Raw genomic sequence first — 23,431 nt, 5'->3', positions numbered from 1 at the left:
TGATACAACAACCACATGTAAAGCAAACCGATTTCACCCATGCTCAGAAGTAAACACATACGTAAACAAATAGAATAAACAAATCTTGTGCTGCAATTAGTTAATTATTGTTACGTAATTAAACGTAATTTACTCATTTCAATCAGATAAATTGCATTAATGTAGTATGCTGCTGCAATGACAACAATTTTGTTGATATGAGGTTTACGTATAAGATTAGTTTCTGGTTTTTCTGTAAAAAAAACAGAAAATACAGTCGATACAGGCTAATGCAATTTCTCTTATATTTTTCGCTTAATGAATTCAAATAAGCGTTGGTGAGCTCGAGCAATTTTTCAGAAAAATGTCCATTCATAGAAGTCATTTTTAGCATCTGAGAGCCTACCTATGCTATTCTGCAAGCTGCAATCGAAACCCGCAATAAAATTACCGTGCCCATTCAGTAGAATACTCTAATAGAATTTTCGCCATCCGAGCAATTGATGAAATATAATATAGTCACGTTGTACATCGAGGAATAATGAATCTATGCAGTAAGTGTTAAATCCTGTTACAATATTTCATTTGTGATGGACTAAAAGTAAACACTTCGGAAGAACTGAAAATCGGTGTAACAACGTTTATAAAAGACTTGATTAACTTTAGTAGTTAAATTATAGAGGAACATGCAAACTTTTGATGAGGTCTAGTTATGAAACATATACGCAAACACAACAACGGTTAGAAAGTCCACACCAGGCCTTCCTCCCCTCCAGACGCGACGGGAAGCGCGCATGGAGTTCCTAATTACTGGAGACCGCCTTAGTCGCACACTCAAAAGGTCTGGTTCCACACGGCATAATTGCCAAGGGAACCAACCACAAATGCGGGAAAATCCACCCTCTTGTCAGGGGCAAGAGAAATGGAGTGAAATAACTCTTCATACTTTGAATGTTTCAGACGGGCCGCATCCTCTATGGCAGCCTCACCGTTGTCGAATGGGCACTCCACATCAAGTACTACGACCCGTATAGACTTCCTTTAAAATAAATCGGACTACTATCGGCGGCGAGTTGATGAAATTGAAGAATAGAATTTGCAATAAAAATGATCAAAATTGTTATTATCGGGTCAACGATTAGGATTTTCTACGACGACAAATCTTGTTGAAATTCGACCTGGCAATTATGCTAATTTACAAATTGAAACGATATCTTGTACGAGAACGAAACAAAAAAGCCTCACAATTTTTTTTACGGCTGTCTGCGCTCTTTTGTGACTCGCGTTTCTGAATATCGTTATGCAATTGTTGTCAAAGTTGCTCTAACATTGTTGAAGACGTAACATAACAATTGATTAGTTCATTTCTCGGGGCGTTTTTCGGGGGTGCAAAATGTTTTTGGTGATATACGAGAAGTAGATTTGCAATTTAGTCTCTTCCCGCATACGATGCCATTTGCGGAAAATGTTTTGTAGTCATAAATTAACGATCCAGAAATCTGAAATAAAAATAAATCAGGATGGTGGTGACTCTAATGCGGTTGAATACAGATCGATAATCAAATTTCTTTAGGAATCCATCCCAAACTTTTTCAAAAAGACCTTAAACCTAGGTCATATATCATGACCCAGGGCCGAAATGATGACTGGGTTTAGTCCCAGTGACCAAACCAACCTCCGACTTGTTTACTGATGTAGACTTTTGTTTCAATGATAAAATTAATATAAAAAGACACCTGTAAATGAATAATAATGTTACGTCTGTGTTAAGACTTGTTAATATATTTGTGTCACTTTACCTCATACATCATTGTTAAATAAACCATGCTATAACCTCTAATATAACACATTCTCCCTTTTTGCTATCTATAAAAGAAACTTGCTGTTTGGTGAGTTGTAACTTTGTCATATTAAATCTGATAGTGGATATGATTCCTTTTTGAAATGATGGTTTTCATATATATATATAGATGCCATCTTGCATTTCGTGAACTAATCTAAATTTATGTCTAAAATATAGTAATTGCAATCATTTTTGAAAATTAATTACATCAAATCTTTCCTCATTTAAGTTTACTACAACATTAATATTGAACATTATTTTTCATACAGCTATGTTAAATGATACAACAACTACATGTAAAGAAAACCGATTTCACCCATGCTCAGAAGTAAACACAGACGTAAACAAATAGAATAAACAAATCTTGTGCTGCAATTAGTTAATTATTGTTACGTAATTAAACGTAATTTACTCATTCCAATCAGATAAATTGCATTAATGTAGTATGCTGCTGCAATGACAACAATTTTGTTGATATGAGGTTTACGTATAAGATTAGTTTCTGGTTTTTCTGTAAAAAAAAAACAGAAAATACAGTCGATACAGGCTAATGCAATTTCTCATATTTTTCGCTTAGTGAATTCAAATAAGCGTTGGTGAGCTCGAGCAATTTTTCAGAAAAATGTCCATTCATAGAAGTCATTTTTAGCATCTGAGAGCCTACCTTTGCTATTCTGCAAGCTGCAATCGAAACCCACCGCATTTTGGTCGGCTGGTGGAAAGAGCGAAATTGGACTTCATAAATGGGAAATCTAATTTTGTGCAAAGTTAAAGAAAATGATGGTTGAGAAGGTGGAGAACTAAGGACAAATTGCAATTTTGGAAATATGATATGATGCCTCAAAAACGTCGACATGTCAAGCCATTTGTTTATCACACTTCATTAAATTGCGGATAAAAGCGTTTGTACACGGTTTTACAGAATTAGAGATACAATATGACCCAGCGCCCTATTGAGATTGTCCAGAACGGATGATAATGTTGAGTATAGCTCTGCAACAAATATTCTTGGCTCGGTGTTGTGGTGCATCATGCTGAACACTCAGAATACGCTCGTCACAGAACCTCTAATTAACCTGCGTAGGTTCGAATCCCATGCGGGAATGATTATATGCGAGAGTGTTGCAGGACTCCCTGTCGCCATAAGGTGTTTCATGTAAGCGCTGGTCGTTACGGCTTTCTCCACCATCAAGACCATACATCTGAAAACTGATAACTGGCCAACTAATCCTATACCAAACATGGACTGACAACCAGGCGATATGCCGTGTTTTGTCACATGATTAAGCCGTTTCAGTATCTTTTTTCTCTCTGAAATATGTAAATCCCAGCGCCCTTCGAATTTTGAAGTCTCACAAAACTATTAGTATATCAGGTAGTTTTTAAAATGTGAAGGCATATTTCTGAATGAAACCGGTTTTATAAAACTGATATCGATGTATTTTCTGAAAGAATATGGAATTAACTACAACTGAAAATTAACGCTTTTATTTACCGAAAATTTTTGGAGACTGCATGAAGCTAATTAAAAGTAGAAATATTTGTTAGATTTGATCTTGCCCGTCTTATTTTGGATATCTACATTTATTTATTGTTTAGAGATTGCAATTCCACCCATGTATTTTCAAGTTGTTTTGGATAAAACATATTTTCGCCTCAATCATCTGTTTTATTTTTAGCTATAGAAGGTTAGATAAAATTTTGGAACACGCTAAAAAAAGGGCGCGGCTAACCACTAGCCTAAGGCATCGCATCGTACAAACCAGATACTGTGAATATTTGATTATATTCAAGCAATGTACAAATAATAACACGGAATCTTGGATTTGAATGTAAACTTTCTAAATAGCTGATGTGTGCTACCTAGCAGGTCTCCCCGTGCTTTATTTTCCAGAATTTTATCTTCCACTGGAGCATGATATACCATAGGAGAGAAACAAGCCTCTGCTATGATAGATGAAGCAGTTCGAAAGCAGAGTCACTTTTTGCACGACAGATATTTCACTTTAGTGACTGATCGAAAACTGTGTGCCAATGTTCAATACTAATGCGGATTAAATATTTAGAAACTCCAAGCTATAGAGAGCAAAATACGACTGAATTTTAATACTATGTAGCACACCCCCGGCAAACAAAACATTGTAGCGTATACTCTTTCACGAATATGTGGATTCCATTTTATTTGGGGCATCTAGGTATTACAAAGATATCCCACTTCGAATGAAGCGAGAAGTAATGCAGATTCGACTTTAGTTTTTCATGCAAAGCTCAACCTTCATAAACTGCTTGAATAAGCTTTTATGACTGTTTAAAATGACATACATAGTGTCGAGGAAACGCACGACATAACTATAGTCGCTGCACACTTTTTCACGGGACCGAAAAGTCTCAATATGAACCTGTGAACCAAGTTACTAGGTCAATCTTTGGAAATAGCTATGCCTTGCATTCTGTGCATTTCAAATAATTTTAACTGAGAAGATTGTAGTTTTTAACAGAAGATTGATGCTGATTAAATCTCATTTCAGATTAGTAGTTCTTAAGTATATATACTCCGTACTCTTTTCAATAACAATAGCTCTATTTGATTGGAATATTTTTATTAGCTATTGCCATCTGATATTGAGCTAAATATTTATAGATAATATATAAAAAAGAATTGTAAATGCAATTTAACGAGGGTCATGTTCATTTGAATCATCCTCCATTCTGTTCGATTACGCTGCTTTAGAAAAATCACATAAAATATAGTTTGGTGGAATTCGTCCGGAAAATACCCGTCCATTTTTGACAAACTAGATTCGCTGATTATTTTATCGTAAGGAGGGGATTTCAGCCGTGGCGTTATTTCAAACAATTCAAAGAAATCCCCCTTCTGTCAATAAACGGGATGATCCAAAGAATCGACCCAGCAATTTTTTCAACGAGTTGATAATAGAACTGGACGTATTGAGAAAACACTACCCACTACGCGAGCGCTGTATCCATGGGCTACACATAAATTCACGAACTAGTTGTCAACCACTTCAGCCAACATGCCATGTTTGAATTTCAACATTTTGTGAATATAAATCGGAATCGAATTTGCCTCGAAGTGGGACGCTGCCATCCCCAAGATACATTTTTGGAACATGCTTTGACTGCAATTGTTCTAACTCATGACAAATGTCGCTTGAGCCCACATAGATGCCATATATATTAGTTCAAGTGGTTCCCAAACTTTTTTTTCGCGACCCCAATTTTCATAAAATCAGAGCCTGCAGATACTCGTGCTGACCTGAAATAATTTTGAGGCCTCCGTATATTAGTTAAGGAAATGGTACTAGTTGAATTGCTAGTTGCACCTGTGCAGTGAATATAAAATTTTGACTTCAGACTTCAATCGCATTCTTGAAAATAAAAACAAAAACTGTAACCATGAATGGGCAACTATTGATTGGGTGCTACTTATGTACGTATATGACATTTTCTGATGCTACTAGATTAGTAACTGCAAATTTCTTAAGCGACCGAAGGAATCAAATGTCCAATTCGTGTTCAAGCGTCCGCAGTGACACCCCTGTATCAACAAATTTGATCAATATATCAAAATTTATCAATATTTGAACATTTTAATAATTCGGAAATATTGAAGTTTGGTCTCACCGTAATTGTTCAGAACTACAACAAGACTGAGACTGAGCTACCTCATTTAGGGCTTCATGTACCTTGGAACTCGAAAGTAAAATGAAATGTAATTAAACATTACTAAACATGCCAGGCACCATTGCAACATTGGTGGGATTTGAAAAGAATATAAAGCATTAATAAATGCATGTCATGTGCGAGACACAACACACAATAATTAAAAAGTGGATAATATATTATGTCAAATGGAAACTTCATATCATGCTTGTGCTATGTTTATTATCGAAGGGAATATGGCTGTTGGCAATCATATGCTTCATATTGTGTTTTGATTGGTCACTAAAAACTTCAAACTTTATATAGTGATATTTACGTACATTTTGTAACAAACCTGAATGTATCCCGGGGGAATGGAAATCCCATAAGATAGCTTATTCATATGGCGCACTACATGTGCTCGCCTTGTTACCATTCCATGTCGGGTATGAGATAAGGTAAGATCTTACACATTTATCCTGGGGGAAGGGAAAACTATAAGACTTCTTGATCATACGATAATCATAGCCTCTTGCTTGGTTACCAGTCCATGTCCAGTTACTTTATCGTATTTTGTATTTATATTGTTTTCTATGTGCAGTGCATTTTCTTTCTTCATGGTGTTCTTATTTTTCTTTTCCAGTAGATTAACAGGTGCGGCGGTGTGACTAATCGTACTAAGCCAGTGGTCGGCAAACTTTATGTACTTGAGGGAAAAATAAACACATTTCCGGTAACGTGCGGCCACATTAATTTACGCCTGCGAACTATCGCCACATTAACTTAAATTACGGCGCACATGGACCTTCTATTGCTGTGTTAAAAACCTTCCGCAATGAGACGTGTAACTGGCCATGATATATTTTCAAGTAAACATTATTTTTATTTACTTATTATCAATGTGAACTTGTGAGGTAATTATGAGCGTGATGATTGTTGAAGTAATTGGTGTTATTGGCGGTACACGTAATAACCGAATGGTTTCAGTTTACCTACTCCATCAATCTGACTAACACAAACATGAGCAGTACTACTATAGCGTAAATGGTTGTTAGATGAATGTGATGTTACCGTATATTGCTAATTTGTAGATTGTCTCAGAACTTGCAAGTCACCCGTTCACCCTTCAGCTTCAACGCCCACGTGAATGAAGATGCGTTAAAAATCTCTATATGTTTTTATTTGTAAATTTCCACAACACACAGAATATAAATCTTATAACATTTATCCACACTAGCTTAGAATGGTTTACATCGTCTTCTTTCCTGCTATCGAAAGATATCGGAGTCGTATTTATACGTTGATCATAAATCCAATTAAATGCTGTAAACGTGAGCTCGTGATTCACGTTATAAACAGAAATTCCTATTATCTCAACAAGGGTAATTATGTACATCGTACGGATGGGAACTTAGAGATAATTATTTCAATCAGTGCCAAAGGTCTTGAGAATATAGATTTTAATTTGATAATGACTGGATGAAACCTGTTATGTTCTTAAACCTGGTGTAATTTGATTCCTACGAAAGTCTTTGTTCGAATTTTGGGAAAAATTAACTTTGTCATGATGATTTCAACATGAAATGGGGTACATTTGGGGGTTAGTTGCTATATTATCTCCCCATCTTACTAACTGGAAGTTTAAAGCATTGGCAACTCTAATAAATTGCATCTTATTATACATACACTTGACTGCATCATGCCCCACATCCTGATGGGAACGGTGCCACCATCTAAGCTGTGGCAGAAACAAGTGAAGAAGGGTTTCCGTAAATTTGAACCCACGTACATTTGAACCCACGACAATTGCACCTGCATATTGCACCTATGAATTTTTTTTCCGTTTTGCGGATATTTGAACCCATACTAACCCTAACCCATGGGTTTTAGCCCATGCATGTAGATTGAACCCGCGGATATACACATGGGTTCAAATGTAAGTGGGTTCAAATGTACGGTCACCGTAAAGATTGATACCCACAGAAGTATGTAAAATACCTACACAACCAAGAATTTGCTAAAATTTCCCGATAAGACGTCCTCTTACCAAGTCTACAAAAATGAGACAATATGCTGTATTGCAATGGTTTTCAACCAGGGTTCCGACAATACAGCTCAAGGGTTTGCAAGTTAACATTTAAATCAGAATTTTATATCATTATATGCATATTGTCTAAATATAATTGAAAAACTATTGGGTGTTCCACTAATATGGAAATTGCTACAACTTGAAGATCATTTTGCCATATTTAGTTTGCTTTTATATATACATGGTGTGCATAAAGTCCTTCACAAAATTACCTAACCAGTTTTTTTTTTGTATTGGATCAGTAATTATTTATGTATTTTTACTTCATTTAATACATCTGAGAGAGCCAAAACAAAATATGGCAGCGATAAATTCCCTTTTCAATTAAAAAAAAGTACTTTATGGACACCCTATGGCATACGCAATAAAATTACAGTGCCCATTCAGTAGAATACTCTAATAGAATTTTCGCCATCCGAGCAATTGATGAAATATAATAAGGTCACGTTATACATCGAGGAATAATGAATCTATGCAGTAAGTGTTAAATCCTGTTACAATATTTCATTTGCGATGGACTAAAAGTAAACACTTCGGAAGAACTGAAAATCGGTGTAACAACGTTTATAAAAGATTTGATTAACTTTAGTAGTTAAATTATAGAGGAACATGCAAACTTTTGATGAGGTTTAATTATGAAACATATACGCAAACACAACAACGGTTAGAAAGTCCACACCAGGCCTTCCTTCCCTCCAGACGCGACGGGAAGCGCGCATGGAGTTCCTAATTACCGGAGACCGCCATAGTCGCACATCCAAAAGGTCTGTAGTCATAAATTAACGATCCAGAAATCTGAAATAAAAATAAATCAGGAAGGTGGTGACTCTAATGCGGTTGAATACAGATCGATAATCAAATTTCTTTAAGAATCCATCCCAAACTTTTTCAAAACCACCTTAAACCTAGGCCATATATTATGACCCAGGGCCGAAATGATGACTGGGTTTAGTCCCAGTGACCAAACCAACCTCCGACTTGTTTACTGATGTAGACTTTTGTTGCAATGATAAAATTAATATAAAAAGACACCTGTAAATGAATAATAATGTTACGTCTGTGTTAAGACTTGTTAATATATTTGTGTCACTTTACCTCATACATCATTGTTAAATAAACCATGCTATAACCTCTATTATAACACATTCTCCCTTTTTACTATCTATAAAAGAAACTTACTGTTTGGTGAGTTGTAACTTTGTCATATTAAATCTGATAGTGGATATGATTCCTTTTTGAAATGATGGTTTTTACATATATATAGATGTCATCTTGCATTTCGTGAACTAATCTAAATTTATGTCTAAAATATAGTAATTGCAATCTTTTTTGAAAACTAACTACATCAAATCTTTCCTCATTTAAGTTTCCTTACAACATTAATATTGAACATTATTTTTCATACAGCTATGTTAAATGATACAACAACCACATGTAAAGCAAACCGATTTCACCCATGCTCAGAAGTAAACACATACGTAAACAAATAGAATAAACAAATCTTGTGCTGCAATTAGTTAATTATTGTTACGTAATTAAACGTAATTTACTCATTTCAATCAGATAAATTGCATTATTGTAGTATGCTGCTGCAATGACAACAATTTTGTTGATATGAGGTTTACGTATAAGATTAGTTTCTGGTTTTTCTGTAAAAAAAACAAAAAATACAGACGATACAGGCTAATGCAATTTCTCATATTTTTCGCTTAGTGAATTCAAATAAGCGTTGGTGAGCTCGAGCAATTTTTCAGAAAAATGTCCATTCATAGAAGTGATTTTTAGCATCTGAGAGCTTACCTATGCTATTCTGCAAGCTGCAATCGAAACCCGCAAGAAAATTACCGTGCCCATTCAGTAGAATACTCTAATAGAATTTTCGCCATCCGAGCAATTGATGAAATATAATAAGGTCACGTTGTATATCGATGAATAATGAATCTATGCAGTAAGTGTTAAATCCTGTTACAATATTTCATTTGCGATGGACTAAAAGTAAACACTTCGGAAGAACTGAAAATCGGTGTAACAACGTTTATAAAAGACTTGATTAACTTTAGTAGTTAAATTATAGAGGAACATGCAAACTTTTGATGAGGTTTAATTATGAAACATATACGCAAACACAACAACGGTTAGAAAGTCCACACCAGGCCTTCCTTCCCTCCAGACGCGACGGGAAGCGCGCATGGAGTTCCTAATTACCGGATACCGCCATAGTCGCACACCCAAAAGGTCTGGTTCCACACGGCATAATTGCCAAGGGAACCAACCACAAATGCGGGAAACTCCACCATCTTGTCAGTGGCAAGAGAAATGGAGTGAAATAACTCTTCATACTTTGAATGCTTCCGACGGGCCGCATTCTCTATAGCAGCCTCACCGTTGTCGAATGGGCACACCACATCAAGTACTACGACCCGTATAGACTTCCTTTAAAATAAATCGGACTACTATCGGCGGCGAGTTGATGAAATTGAAGAATAGAATTTGCAATAAAAATGATCAAAATTGTTATTATCGGGTCAAAGATTTGGATTTTCTACGACGACAAATTTTTGTTGAAATTCGACCTGGCAATTATGCTCAATTACAAATTGAAACGATATCTTGTACGAGAACGGAACAAAAAAGCCTCACAATTTTTTTTACGGCTGTCTGCGCTCTTTTGTGACTCGCGTTTCTGAATATCGTTATGCAATTGTTGTCAAAGTTGCCCTAACATTGTTGAAGACGTAACATAACAATTGATTAGTTCATTTCTCGGGGCGTTTTTCGGGGGAGCAAAATGTTTTTGGTGATGTACGAGAAGTAGATTTGCAATTTAGTCTCTTCCCGCATGCGATGCCGTTTGCGAAAAATGTTTTGTAGTCATAAATTAACGATCCAGAAATCTGAAATAAAAATAAATCAGGATGGTGGTGACTCTAATGCGGTTGAATACAGATCGATAATCAAATTTCTTTAAGAATCCATCCCAAACTTTTTCAAAACCACCTTAAACCTAGGCCATATATCATGACCCAGGGCCGAAATGATGACTGGGTTTAGTCCCAGTGACCAAACCAACCTCCGACTTGTTTACTGATGTAGACTTTTGTTGCAATGATAAAATTAATATAAAAAGACACCTGTAAATGAATAATAATGTTACGTCTGTGTTAAGACTTGTTAATATATTTGTGTCACTTTACCTCATACATCATTGTTAAATAAACCATGCTATAACCTCTATTATAACACATTCTCCCTTTTTGCTATCTATAAAAGAAACTTGCTGTTTGGTGACTTGTAAATTTGTCATATTAAATCTGATAGTGGATATGAATCCTTTTTGAAATGATGGTTTTCACATATATATAGATGTCATCTTGCATTTCGTGAACTAATCTAAATTTATGTCTAAAATATAGTAATTGCAATCATTTTTGAAAACTAATTACATCAAATCTTTCCTCATTTAAGTTTCCTTACAACATTAATATTGAACATTATTTTTCATACAGCTATATGTTAAATGATACAACTACATGTAAAGCAAACCGATTTCACCCATGCTCAGAAGTAAACACAGACGTAAACAAATATAATAAACAAATCTTGTGCTGCAATTAGTTAATTATTGTTGCGTAATTAAACGTAATTTAATCATTCCAAACAGATAAATTGCATTAATGTAGTATGCTGCTGCAATGACAACAATTTTGTTGATATGAGGTTTACGTATAAGATTAGTTTCTGGTTTTTCTGTAAAAAAAACAGAAAATACAGTCGATACAGGCTAATGTAATTTCTCATATTTTTTGCTTAGTGAATTCAAATAAGCGTTGGTGAGCTCGAGCAATTTTTCAGAAAAGTGTCCATTCATAGAAGTCATTTTTAGCATCTGAGAGCCTACCTATGCTATTCTGCAAGCTGCAATCGAAACCCACCGCATTTTGGTCGGCTTGTGGAGAGAGCGAAATTGGACTTCATAAATGTGAAATCTAATTTTGTGCAAAGTTTAAAAAAAAATGATGGTTGAGAAGGTGGAGAACTAAGGACAAATTGCAATTTTGGAAATATGATATGATGCCTCAAAAACGTCGACATGTCAAGCCATTTGTTTATCACACTTCATTAAATTGCGGATAAAAGCGTTTGTACACGGTTTTACAGAATTAGAGATACAATATGACCCAGCGCCCTATTGAGATTGTCCAGAACGGATGATGATGTTGAGCAAAGCTCTGCAAAAAATATTCTTGGCTCGGTGTTGTGGTGCATCATGCTGAACACTCAGAATACGCTCGTCACATGACCTCTAATTAACCTGCGTAGGTTCGAATCCCATGCGGGAATGATATATACGCGAGAGTGTTGCAGGACTCCCTGTCGCCATAACGTGTTTCATGTAAGAGCTGGTCGTTACGGCTTTCTCCACCATCAAGACCATACATCTGAAAACTGATAACTGGCCAACTAATCCTATACCAAACATGGACTGACAACCAGGCGATATGCCGTGTTTTGTCACATGATTAAGCCGTTTCAGTATCTTTTTTCTCTCTGAAATATGTAAATCCCAACGCCCTTCGAGTTTTGAAGTCTCACAAAACTATTAGTATATCAGTTAGTTTTTAAAATGTGAAGGCATATTTCTGAATGAAACCGGTTTTATAAAACTGATATCGATGTATTTTCTGAAAAAATATGAAATTGACTACAACTGAAAATTAACGCTTTTATTTACCGAAAATTTTTGGAGAGTGCATGAAGCTAATTAAAAATAGAAATATTTGTTAGATTTGATCTTGCCTGTCTTATTTTGGATATCTACATTTATTTATTGTTTAGATATTGCAATTCCACCCATGTATTTTCAAGGTGTTTTGGATAAAACATATTTTCGCCTCAATCATCTGTTTTATTGTTAGCTATAGAAGGTTAGATAAAATTTTGAAACACGCTAAAAAAAGGGCGCGGCTAACCACTAGCCTAAGGCATCGCATCGTACAAACCAGATACTGTGAATATTTGATTATATTCAAGCAATGTACAAATAATAACACGGAATCTTGGATTTGAATGTAAACTTTCTAAATAGCTGATGTGTGCTACCTAGCAGGTCTCCCTGTGCTTTATTTTCCAGAATTTTATCTTCCACTGGTGCATGATATACCATAGGAGAGAAACAAGCCTCTGCTATAATTGATGAAGCAGTTCGAAAACAGAGTCACTTTTTTGCACGACAGATATTTCACTTTAGTGACTGATCAAAAACTGTGTGCCAATGTTCAATACTAATGCGGATTAAATATCTAGAAACTCTAAGCTATAGAGAGCAAAATACGACTGAATACTTTAATACTATGTAGCACACCCCCGGAAAACAAAACATTGTAGCGTATACTCTTTCACGAATATGTGGATTCCATTTTATTTGGGACATCTAGGTATTACAAAGATATCCCACTTCGAAGGAAGCGAGAAGTAATGCAGATTCAACTTTAGTTTTTCATGCAAAGCTCAACCTTCATATACTGCTTGAATAAGCTTTTATGACTGTTTAAAATGACATACATAGCGTCGAGGAAACGCACGACATAACTATAGTCGCTGCACACTTTTTCACGGGACCGAAAAGTCTCAATATGAACCTGTGAACCAAGTTACTAGGTCAATCTTTGGAAATAGCTATGCCTTGCATTCTGTGCATTTCAAATAATTTTAACTGAGAAGATGGCAGTTTTTAACAGAAGATTGATGCTGATTAAATCTCATTTCAGATTAGTAGTTCTTAAGTATATATACTCCGTACTCTTTTCAATAACATTAGCTCTATTTGATTGGAATATATTTATTAGCTATTGACATCTGATATTGAGCCAAATATTTATAGATAATATATAAAAAAAAGAATTGCAAATGCAATTTAACGAGGGTCATGTTCATTTGAATCATTCTCCATTCTGTTCGATTAAGCTGCTTTAAAAAAATCACATAAAATATAGCTTGGTGGAATTCGTCCGGAAAATACCCGTCCATTTTTGACAAACTAGATTCGCTGATTCTTTTATTGTAAGGAGGGGATTTCAGCCGTGGCGTTATTTCAAACAAATCAAAGAAATCCCCCTTCTGTCAATAAACGGGATGATCCAAAGAATCGACCCAGCAATTTTTTCAACGAGTTGATAATAGAACTGGACGTATTGAGAAAACAGCTACACTACCCACCACGCGAGCGCTGTATCCATGGGCTACACATAAATTCACGAACTAGTTGTCAACCAGTTCAGCCAACATGCCATGTTTGAATTTCAACATTTTGTAAATATAAATCGGAATCGAATTTGCCTCGAAGTGGGACGCTGCCATCCCCAAGATACATTTTTGGAACATGCTTTGACTGCAATTGTTCTAACTCATGACAAATGTCGCTTGAGCCCACATAGATGCCATATATATTAGTTCAAGTGGTTCCCAACCTTTTTTTTCGCGACCCCAATTTTCATAAAATCAGAGCCTGCAGATACTCGTGCTGACCTGAAATAATTTTGAGGCCTCCGTATATGAGTTAAGGAAATGGTACTAGTTGAATTGCTAGTTGCACCTGTGCAATGAATATAAAATTTTGACTTCAGACTTCAATCGCATTCTTGAAAATAAAAACAAAAACTGTAACCATGAATGGGCAACTATTGATTGGGTGCTACTTATGTACGTATATGACATTTTCTGATGCTACTAGATTAGTAACTGCAAATTTCTTAAGCGACCGAAGGAATCAAATGTCCAATTCGTGTTCAAGCGTCCGCAGTGACACCCCTGTATCAACAAATTTGATCAATATATCAAAATCTATCAATATTCGAACATTTTAATAATTCGGAAATATTGAAGTTTGGGTCTCACCGTAATTGTTCAGAACTACAACAAGACTGAGACTGAGCTACCTCTTTTAGAGCTTCATGTACCTTGGAACTCGACAGTAAAATGAAATGTAATTAAACATTACTAAACATGCCAGGTACCATTGCAACATTGGTGGGATTTGAAAAGAATATAAAGCATTAATAAATGCATGTCATGTGCGAGACACAACACACAATAAATCAAAAGTGGATAATATATTATGTCAAATGGAAACTTCATATTATGCTTGTGCTATGTTTATTATCGAAGGGAATATGGCTGGTGGCAATCATATGCTTTATATTGTTTGATTGGTCACTAAAAACTTCAAACTTTATATAGTGATATTTACGTACATTTTGCAACAAACCTGAATGTATCCCGGGGGAATGGAAAGCCCATAAGATAGCTTATTCATATGGCGCACTACATGTGCTCGCCTTGTTACCATTCCATGTCGGGTATGAGATAAGGTAAGATCTTACATATTTATCCTGGGGGAAGGGAAAACTATAAGACTTCTTGATCATACGATAATCATAGCCTCTTGCTTGGTTACCAGTCCATGTCCAGTTACTTTATCGTATTTGTATTTATATTGTTTTCTATGTGCAGTGCATTTTCTTTCTTCGTGGCGTTCTTATTTTTATTTCCCAGTAGATTAACAGGTGCGGCGGTGTGACTAATCGTACTAAGCCAGTGGTCGGCAAACTTTATGTACTTGCGGGAAAAATAAACACATTTCCGGTAACGTGCGGGCCGCATTAATTTACGCCTGCGAACTATTGCCACATTAACTTAAATTAGGGCGCACGTGGACCTTCTATTGCTGTGTTAAAAACCTTCCGCAATGAGACGTGTAACTGGCCATGATATATTTTCAAGTAAACGTTATTTTTATTTACTTATTATCAATGTAAACTTGAGAGGTAATTATGAGCGTGATGATTGTTGAAGTAATTGGTGTTATTGGCGGTACACGTAATAACCGAATGGTTTCAGTTTACCTACTCCATCAATCTGACTAACACAAACATGAGCAGTACTACTTGCATCTTATTATACATACACTTGACTGCATCATGCCCCACATCCTGATGGGAACGGTGCCACCATCTAAGCCGTGGCAGAAACAAGTGAAGAAGGGTTTCCGTAAATTTGAACCCACGACAATTGCACCTATGAATTTTTTTCCGTTTTGCGGATGTTTGAACCCATACTAACCCTAACCCATGGGTTTTAGCCCATGTATGTAGATTGAACTCGCGGATATACACATGGGTTCAAATGTACGGTCACCGTAAAGAATGATACCCACAGAAGTATGTAAAATACCTACACAACCAAGAATTTGCTAAAATTTCCCGATAAGACGTCCTCTTACCAAATCTACAAAAAAGAGACAATATGCTGTATTGCAATGGTTTTCAACCAGGGTTCCGACAATACAGCTCAAGGGTTTGCAAGTTAACATTTAAATCAGAATTTTATATCCTTATATGCATATTGTCTAAATATAATTGAATAACTACTGGGTGTTCCACTAATATGGAAATTGCTACAACTTGAAGATCATTTTGCCATATTTGTTTGCTTTTATATATACATGGTGTGCATAAATTCCTTCACAAAATTACCTAACCAGTTTTTTTCGTATTGAATCAGTAATTATTTATGTATTTTTACTTCATTTAATACATCTGAGAGAGCCAAAACAAAATATGGCATCGATAAATTCCCTTTTCAATTAAAAAAAGTACTTTATGGACACCCTATGGCATACGCAATAAAATTACAGTGCCCATTCAGTAGAATAGGGGAAGGTGGGGTACGTTGGGACATGGGGCACAGTGGAAAATCAGCCATCACACTGATACTATATCCGCAATCCTGTCCGCGGCTTGATGTTCCAATCCGCCCTTCGGTGAGTTACAACGTCCCCGCGAACGGACAACGGACGGGTAGAGCGGCGCAAGCTATGGGGTGAAATTGGTTTTGGGAGGTTGAAAAAAAAATTTCACCGTTCCAGTTTTTTTCTTTTTTTTAGTTTAGCCTTTCCAACGAGACAAACCATCGTCTGATATTCTTTAGCGTCAGTCCACTGTAAAATATTCCTAACGTTAGCGATTGGCTGTGCCTTCCGAATTTTGCCGTGGGATGGTCTGAAAGTATTTGTTTCCTATGGGGAACAATGGACCGGGGTTCAGTGGGACATGCTCTACAGGGCACAATTCGACAGTGTTTGATACAATAAGTGCTTAGAGACTTAGAGATGCGTTATATTTTGTGTAATATAATGGTTTCTTTCGACCCATGGCCCAATATGGAATATATTCGAGAATCAATAATATTTCCAGATTTAGATTCGAGGAAGGAAATAATCAAATTTTTTTGCAAAATGTTTTGTCAAAATATCTGAACTATTTCAGTTGAACATTGATTTTAAAAATATTAAATCTTCAAATCCGAAGTCTTCCCGTACTTTAGACGATTATGCTGATTAATTGCTTATTTTTAAGGGCATACTTCGTTGAATTTTGACAGACTGACCCATTGTGCCCCAGGGTCTGTCCGATTGTGCCCCACAAGTGGGGTACAGTGGGACACTTGACAGACGTTTTTCAAAGCATTTTGGTAGTAAGATGTGTGTCGCAAGGGAATTTCTTTGTTGCTGAATAAAAACTACATTTACCCCTCTATGCATTAGTCCCGCAAACTTAAGAGAATATGCAGAATTAACGGCTCAAAATATGCAAAAGAAAAAAAGTGTCCCAACCTTCCCCACTTTCCCCTACTCTAATAGAATTTTCGCCATCCGAGCAATTGATGAAATATAATAAGGTCACGTTGTACATCGAGGAAAAATGAATCTATGCAGTAAGTGTTAAATCCTGTTACAATATTTCATTTGTGATGGACTAAAAGTAAACACTTCGGAAGAACTGAAAATCGGTGTAACAACGTTTATAAAAGACTTGATTAACTTTAGTAGTTAAATTATAGAGGAACATGCAAACTTTTGATGAGGTTTAATTATGAAACATATACGCAAACACAACAACGGTTAGAAAGTCCACACCAGGCCTTCCTTCCCTCCAGACGCGACGGGAAGCGCGCATGGAGTTCCTAATTACCGGAGACCGCCATGTAACACCTTTTCTATGTATCCTGGCAAATACAGGTGTCGCATAAGGGGGTGACTGAAATATCTGGCTGTTCTTTGATTCTTGGAAAACTATTCGAAAACGCGCAACTCTCAGTGTGTCCTCCAGCGCCACAAATATCAAAAGAATGATGTTGTTCAATGAAATTTGATATATTGAAATAAATCCAGTAAAACAGTTCACAATGTTGAATGAGGTTAAAGAGGTGTAGATGTGTGGTATTACGTAATGACAGAATGATGCGTTATGATCCAAATGTTGCGGTTTTCTGAATTTAAATAAAAATATTCAAATTCAATCATATGAAACAATAATGCATTGAAGCACTTGTAATCTTAAATTATCAATTAAAGTAAATAATATTCGAACACTAACAAGTCATGTTGATCACAAATTAATATCAAACCAAGACAGCACTATGACAGTATGAGGAAAATATTATCATAAACCAGTAATGTAAAACAAAAATTACAATCTTACCGAAACGTTTTGAGCCAGGCAATAACAAATTCAACTTTAGAATATATAGAAATAACTTCTTCAAATTCAGTTCAGGAATCAATCAAATTATAGTCTATTTCTAGATTACTTAAAATTCTACAATAAAAGTTACAGCAGTTATATGTTCTATTAATATAAGCCTCAGGAACGAGCAATTAAATATCCCTACAACCAAACGTTAAAGGTAATTTATATAACACATAAAAACAATCCTTGCGAATAAATAAGCAACAACTACCGTCAAAACACGGCAGCGAGTCATGTGACAGCGAGGCAAGATTAGACTTGTCCAGCGAGAGTCGATTGCAACATGTGTTGACATCTGGAACTTCCTATTTGTAGTTTCACTTTAGGAAAATCCCCATTGATAGTAGATAATACCAATTTTCGAACTTACATAAACTCCCCCCATTTCCCCTAAAAACAAAAAGTTCAAAAATTGCAGAAAACGAAATTATGGTCAAATAATAAAAATTGACAAAATCTCAACTTGTATGTACATGTGCAATAATTTCAAGATTTCTCATCTTGAATAAACAGTCCATAAAAAGCTGTTTTAAACAGTTCAGTCCTTTTATTACTTTTCTTCCACATTTGATTCTTGAATGAGACATAACTTGTTGATTGGTCTTCTCAGTACTCCCCATTGAGTTTTGACATTTACATTACGAACTATGTCAAATCTATCCGGATATGTGTTGATAATTCACCCCATTTCCCATTTGCCTTTTGGTACACTGTTGTTTACCACAAGTACTATGTCCCCAACAGTGAAGTTTCTTGTCTTGTCAGGCCATTTTTGACGAATAGCTATGGTTGGCAAATATTCTTTGCAGAATCTTCTCCAGAACTCGTCAGCAAGAAGTTGAACTCGACGCCACTGCAGAGTGCAGACGACTGTAGGAATCTTGATTATCGAACAATCCAGGTGAAATACATGGCGTTGGTCTTTGTAGAAGTAGATGATTTGGGGATAATGGTGCATTATCTCTCGGATCAAAAGAAACCCGACACAAAGGTCTTGAATTGATTATGTATTCTGCCTCCAGAAGCGCAGTGTGCAGAACATCTTGAGATACTACAGGAGATTTATAAAACATCTTGTTCAAAATTCTTCGTATTGATCGAATTAAAATTTCCCAGGAACCTCCTTGGTTGCTGGCTGTTGGAGTATTGAAATACCAGCGTATTTCTTGTTTTCTGAAGAACCCATCTAATTTGGTATGATCAAGCTTCTGTATTTCTTCTCGCAATATTCGTTGAGCTCCTACAAAATTGGAGCCATTGTCACTGTGTAATTCAAAGGGTTTTGATCTTCTTGCCATAAACCTCCTAAGAGCATTTATAAAAGCATCAGTGGACAAATCTTCAGCCAGTTCAATAAATATGCAGCCATATCTTTTGATTTCACTTCTTCCACGTTTGATCAAATATTGGCCGAAGAAGTCAATTACACATTTATTCGATTCATGCCAAATTGTTGCTCTTGGTCTTGTGATCCAAAATTTTTCACGAATAACATTCCAAGTATGAGAAACACTTGAATGCCCAACTTTCTTGTGATAGAAGTCAATGATCAATCTGGTTAAGTGGTGATCATTTGGGAAAATGATGGGATGTCGCATTTCAAATGAAATAGGAGCTTTATCCAACCTCCCCCCAATCCGTAGAATTCCATCAGGTATTATTGGATCCAGTTTTGCAATTGACTTTGTATGCTCAACTTTCTTCATCTCATGACGAGCCTTCCTGTCACCAATTTCACTTTTGTCTGATAAATTATCAATGACAGATTTGTAATTTTGATGCTGGACATATTTCACAAGTGCTTGCTCTGCATATTGCATTTCTTCCACAGTTATATTTCTTGTGGTAACAGAATTGTGGTTACGAAGAAAACCTTTATATCGTAACACCCATGCAGTAGAAATCTTGAGTCTTTGTAAATCAGAAATGCTTTTTATGTAGTTGTCCATTGTGTCAATATTCGAAGCAATAATTGTTGCCACTTTCTTTCTTTCTATTGGCTGAAATTCATCAGGCAAGTCTGTTTTATCTTCACAATTTATTGGCCAACTATCTTCATTCTTCCATAAAAATTCAGGTGCAAGCAACCAACGACCTTTATTGATGAGTGTTTTCAATGATAAGCCGCGTGATGCGTCATCAGCCGGATTGATTTTTGAAGGCACATGTCGCCATTGAGACGGATTTGACTGTCGATGAATCTGGCCAATCTATTTGCAACAAAGGTACGAAAACGTTTTCTTGGATTGCATATGCTTTGACGCACTGCACTTGAATCAGTCCAAAATACAGATTCACAATCAGAATAACCCAACTTTAATCGTAGCCACTTGTCTGCTTTTACAGCTAGCACAGCAGCGACAAGTTCAAGTCTAGGAATGCTTTCAGCCCTCGGAGGAGTCACCTTTGCTTTACCACACAAAAAGGAGCAGTGTATTTGGTTATTTTCATCGACCACCCTTTAATACGAAACTATACCATAACCGAAGCTGGAAGCATCTGAGAAATGATGTATCTGACAATGTTTAATATTTCCAAACTCTTGTGGCTTGAAGCATCTTGAAATCGAAATATATTCAAGTTCAGTGAGCTGGTTGAACCAAGTGTCCCATTCTTTGACATTGTCTTCTGTAATTACTTCATCCCAGCCTAATCCTTTTTCAATGATTTCTTGTTGCAACATTTTTGCTACCAGAATCACAGGAGCAAGCATTCCCAGAGGATCAAATAGTGAATTAACCGCAGATAAAATTGTCCTTCTTGTATATGTCTTCAACTTAGGTACAGTTGAACGAAATTGAAAAGCATCGGCATCCACTCCAAGAACACGCTCTTTTCGAGGTTCATGCAAATCTAAATCCTTTATAGACTTAGTCTGTTCAGATTCTGGAATTCTGGCCATCACAGTGGAACTATTTGAAATCCACTTTGTTAGATTGAAACCTCCCTTTTTCATCAACTTACAAAGTTGTGTTTTTGTGTCTATTGCACCTTCATCACTATCAGAAGATGTAAGACAGTCATCTACATAAAATCCATTTTCAACAATCCCACAAATTATTTTATCAAATTCATGACCAAATCGTTTCCCGGTTTCCTTCAAGCAGAATGAAGCAATGCAAGGTGAACTGCAAGCTCCAAATATATGACGTTCCATGGAATATAATTCCGCCTTCTTTGAAATGTCACCATTTGGCCACCAAAGAAATCGCAAAGCATTGCAATCTTCTTTCTTAACTTTAATTTGATGAAACATAGCTTCAATATCAGCAACTAAAGCAATGCGTCCCTTACGAAATTGAGTCAACACACCAATAAGGCTTGACACCAAGTCTGGTCCAGGCATGAGAGTGTCATTGAGAGAAATACCTTTATAAATTGCAGCACAATCAAATACAATACGCACTTTCGTTTATTTGGGGTACACACCGGGTGGTGGCACAAATACCAAACAGGACCTGCAGGGATATCTTCTTCTTGCGAAAGCTTTTTCGCAAAACCTTTTGTAATATATTCCTGCATTTTTTCTGTGTATTTCTCTCTCAAATCATCATTTTTAGAAAACGTTTCTGGAGATACTCCAGTCTGCGTTCAGCCAATGAATGACTTCCACTTGGCAGCTGTGCTCCAGGACGCCAAGGTAAAGGTATTGGGAAATGCCCATCGAAATGCTCTACAGAGCTCTTCAGAAAATTTAGAACATGTCTATCTTCTTTTGAGGTTGGAAATGTCAAATCTCCAATCTCATCTTCAAAATCAGTGTACCATGTTCTTCTAATCTCTTCTTCAAGTAGCATATCAGACTTCACAAAGTTGACATGGATCTTGTGTGTTGATGGAATATTCACTGATGGTCCGATAATCGACCATCCCAATGGAGATTTTTGTGCAAATGGCTGCTTCTTGTTTCCAGTTCGAACTTCCAACACATAATGAGCATATGGACAATCAGTTCCAAGCAGAGAAACCTTTGTATTTTTAATCTTAGGTAGATCAATTTCTTACAGATGTGGAAGTAGCTTGAATTCTTCATCAGATGGAATAGGATTTGGTTGAACTGGAATCTTGTCAATAGACATCGCATTTTCGATGAATATTTCTTCTTTATCGTCGATTGATGCAACAGTGAGATTTACTACAACACCATCATGCATGACTGGTCGTTGTCCTAATGTGTTGATTTCAACAGTCCTTTGTTTTCCAGTCAAACCGAGTTCTTCAATTAGGCTTGTTTCACAAAATGTTGTATCAGACCCAATATCAACCAGAGCATATGTTTCCACTTCCACATTGTTTGCTCGAATCCTGACAGGCAAAATATTCCTGTAGGTATACATGGAGCTCTTACATGCATTTGAATTAGCTTGAACTGCAGAAGTCACATTCTTCTGAATTGGGCTTTGTTTATCATCATTTCTTTTGAAGTTTGCATTTTCTTCATTTTCAAATTTTTTAGTATTCAAATGCAACAAGGTATGATGTCTTCGGCCACACCCTTTAACGGTGCATGTATATTGTGACTTGCAGTCCTTTACCAAGTGACCTCCACGTAGACAATTGAAGCAGAAACCAAATTCTTTCAGAAACTTCACTCATTCTTCAATCGACTTTGCATTAAACTTTTCACATTTCGACAAAAGATGGGAAAAGGAACAACACATACATTTCAAAATAGTAGGACCCTGGACATGAGAAGTTGCTTTGACATCCTCAGTTTTAACAGTATAAGTTGTAGACTTTCGTGTTGATTGTCGTTTTAGTTGTGGCTTATCTTCACGTCTTCTGATGTTCAATGATTTTGCAGTATTTGAACCTGCAATATCAGCTTCCTCTTCTATGAAATCAGCCAAGTCCCATATCTGAGCCTTTTTACCAGTATCATTCTCGATCCTCACAGCTTTCCTTTCCCATGCCTTTTGTGAGCTGTATGGTAGCTTACTGGCAAAATCGATAATACGATCAGATGTATTCATTTCTCCAAGGCTATCAAGCTTACCGAGTACAAGAACACATTTTCTTAATAAAAGAGCATAGTCCTGCAGTGCTGCATGATCATCTGGTTTTATATTCGAACAGCGGTTCAACTGTTCCTTAAAAGCTTCAGTTACAACATCTGAATCACCAAATTTCTTGTGAAGAATAGATTTAGCCTTGGCATAACCCACTTCCGGTTCAAATATAGAACAGTGTTGTATGAGTGATTTTGCCTTCCCTCTACATTGATGTAGTAAGAAATCTAATTTCAAGGCATCTGTAGGTGCTTTAGCATCA

The 23,431-nt window shown here is 36.2% G+C and overlaps 1 protein-coding gene across 1 annotated transcript; it reads right to left on the bottom strand.

Annotated features, from left to right (window-relative positions):
* Window positions 1–18,987: 18,987 nt before the first annotated feature.
* Window positions 18,988–21,506, bottom strand: LOC144420790 (uncharacterized). Its single transcript, XM_078110439.1, has 2 exons — window positions 20,639–21,506; window positions 18,988–20,255 (listed from the first exon to the last, which is right to left on the bottom strand). Exons 1-2 carry the CDS (start codon window positions 21,504–21,506, stop codon window positions 18,988–18,990), a joined length of 2,136 nt encoding a protein of 711 aa, XP_077966565.1.
* Between the last annotated feature and the right edge of the window lie 1,925 nt (window positions 21,507–23,431).

Source organism: Styela clava, chromosome 3 (assembly GCF_964204865.1).
Source record: "Styela clava chromosome 3, kaStyClav1.hap1.2, whole genome shotgun sequence".
Lineage (NCBI taxonomy): Eukaryota > Metazoa > Chordata > Ascidiacea > Stolidobranchia > Styelidae > Styela > Styela clava.
The sequence above is the reverse complement of the archived record's forward strand: the minus strand, read 5'-3'. Positions and strand labels throughout refer to the sequence as shown.

Excerpts from the sequence above, each read along its gene's own strand:
- LOC144420790 (XM_078110439.1), bottom strand. The coding sequence starts at position 21,506 with ATGCCTGGACCAGACTTGGTGTCAAGCCTTATTGGTGTGTTGACTCAA. Across the intron at positions 20,256-20,638 it reads TGCTTCCAGCTTCGGTTATG|GTCGTTGGTTGCTTGCACCT; the intron begins GTATAGTTTCGT and ends TCATCAATAAAG.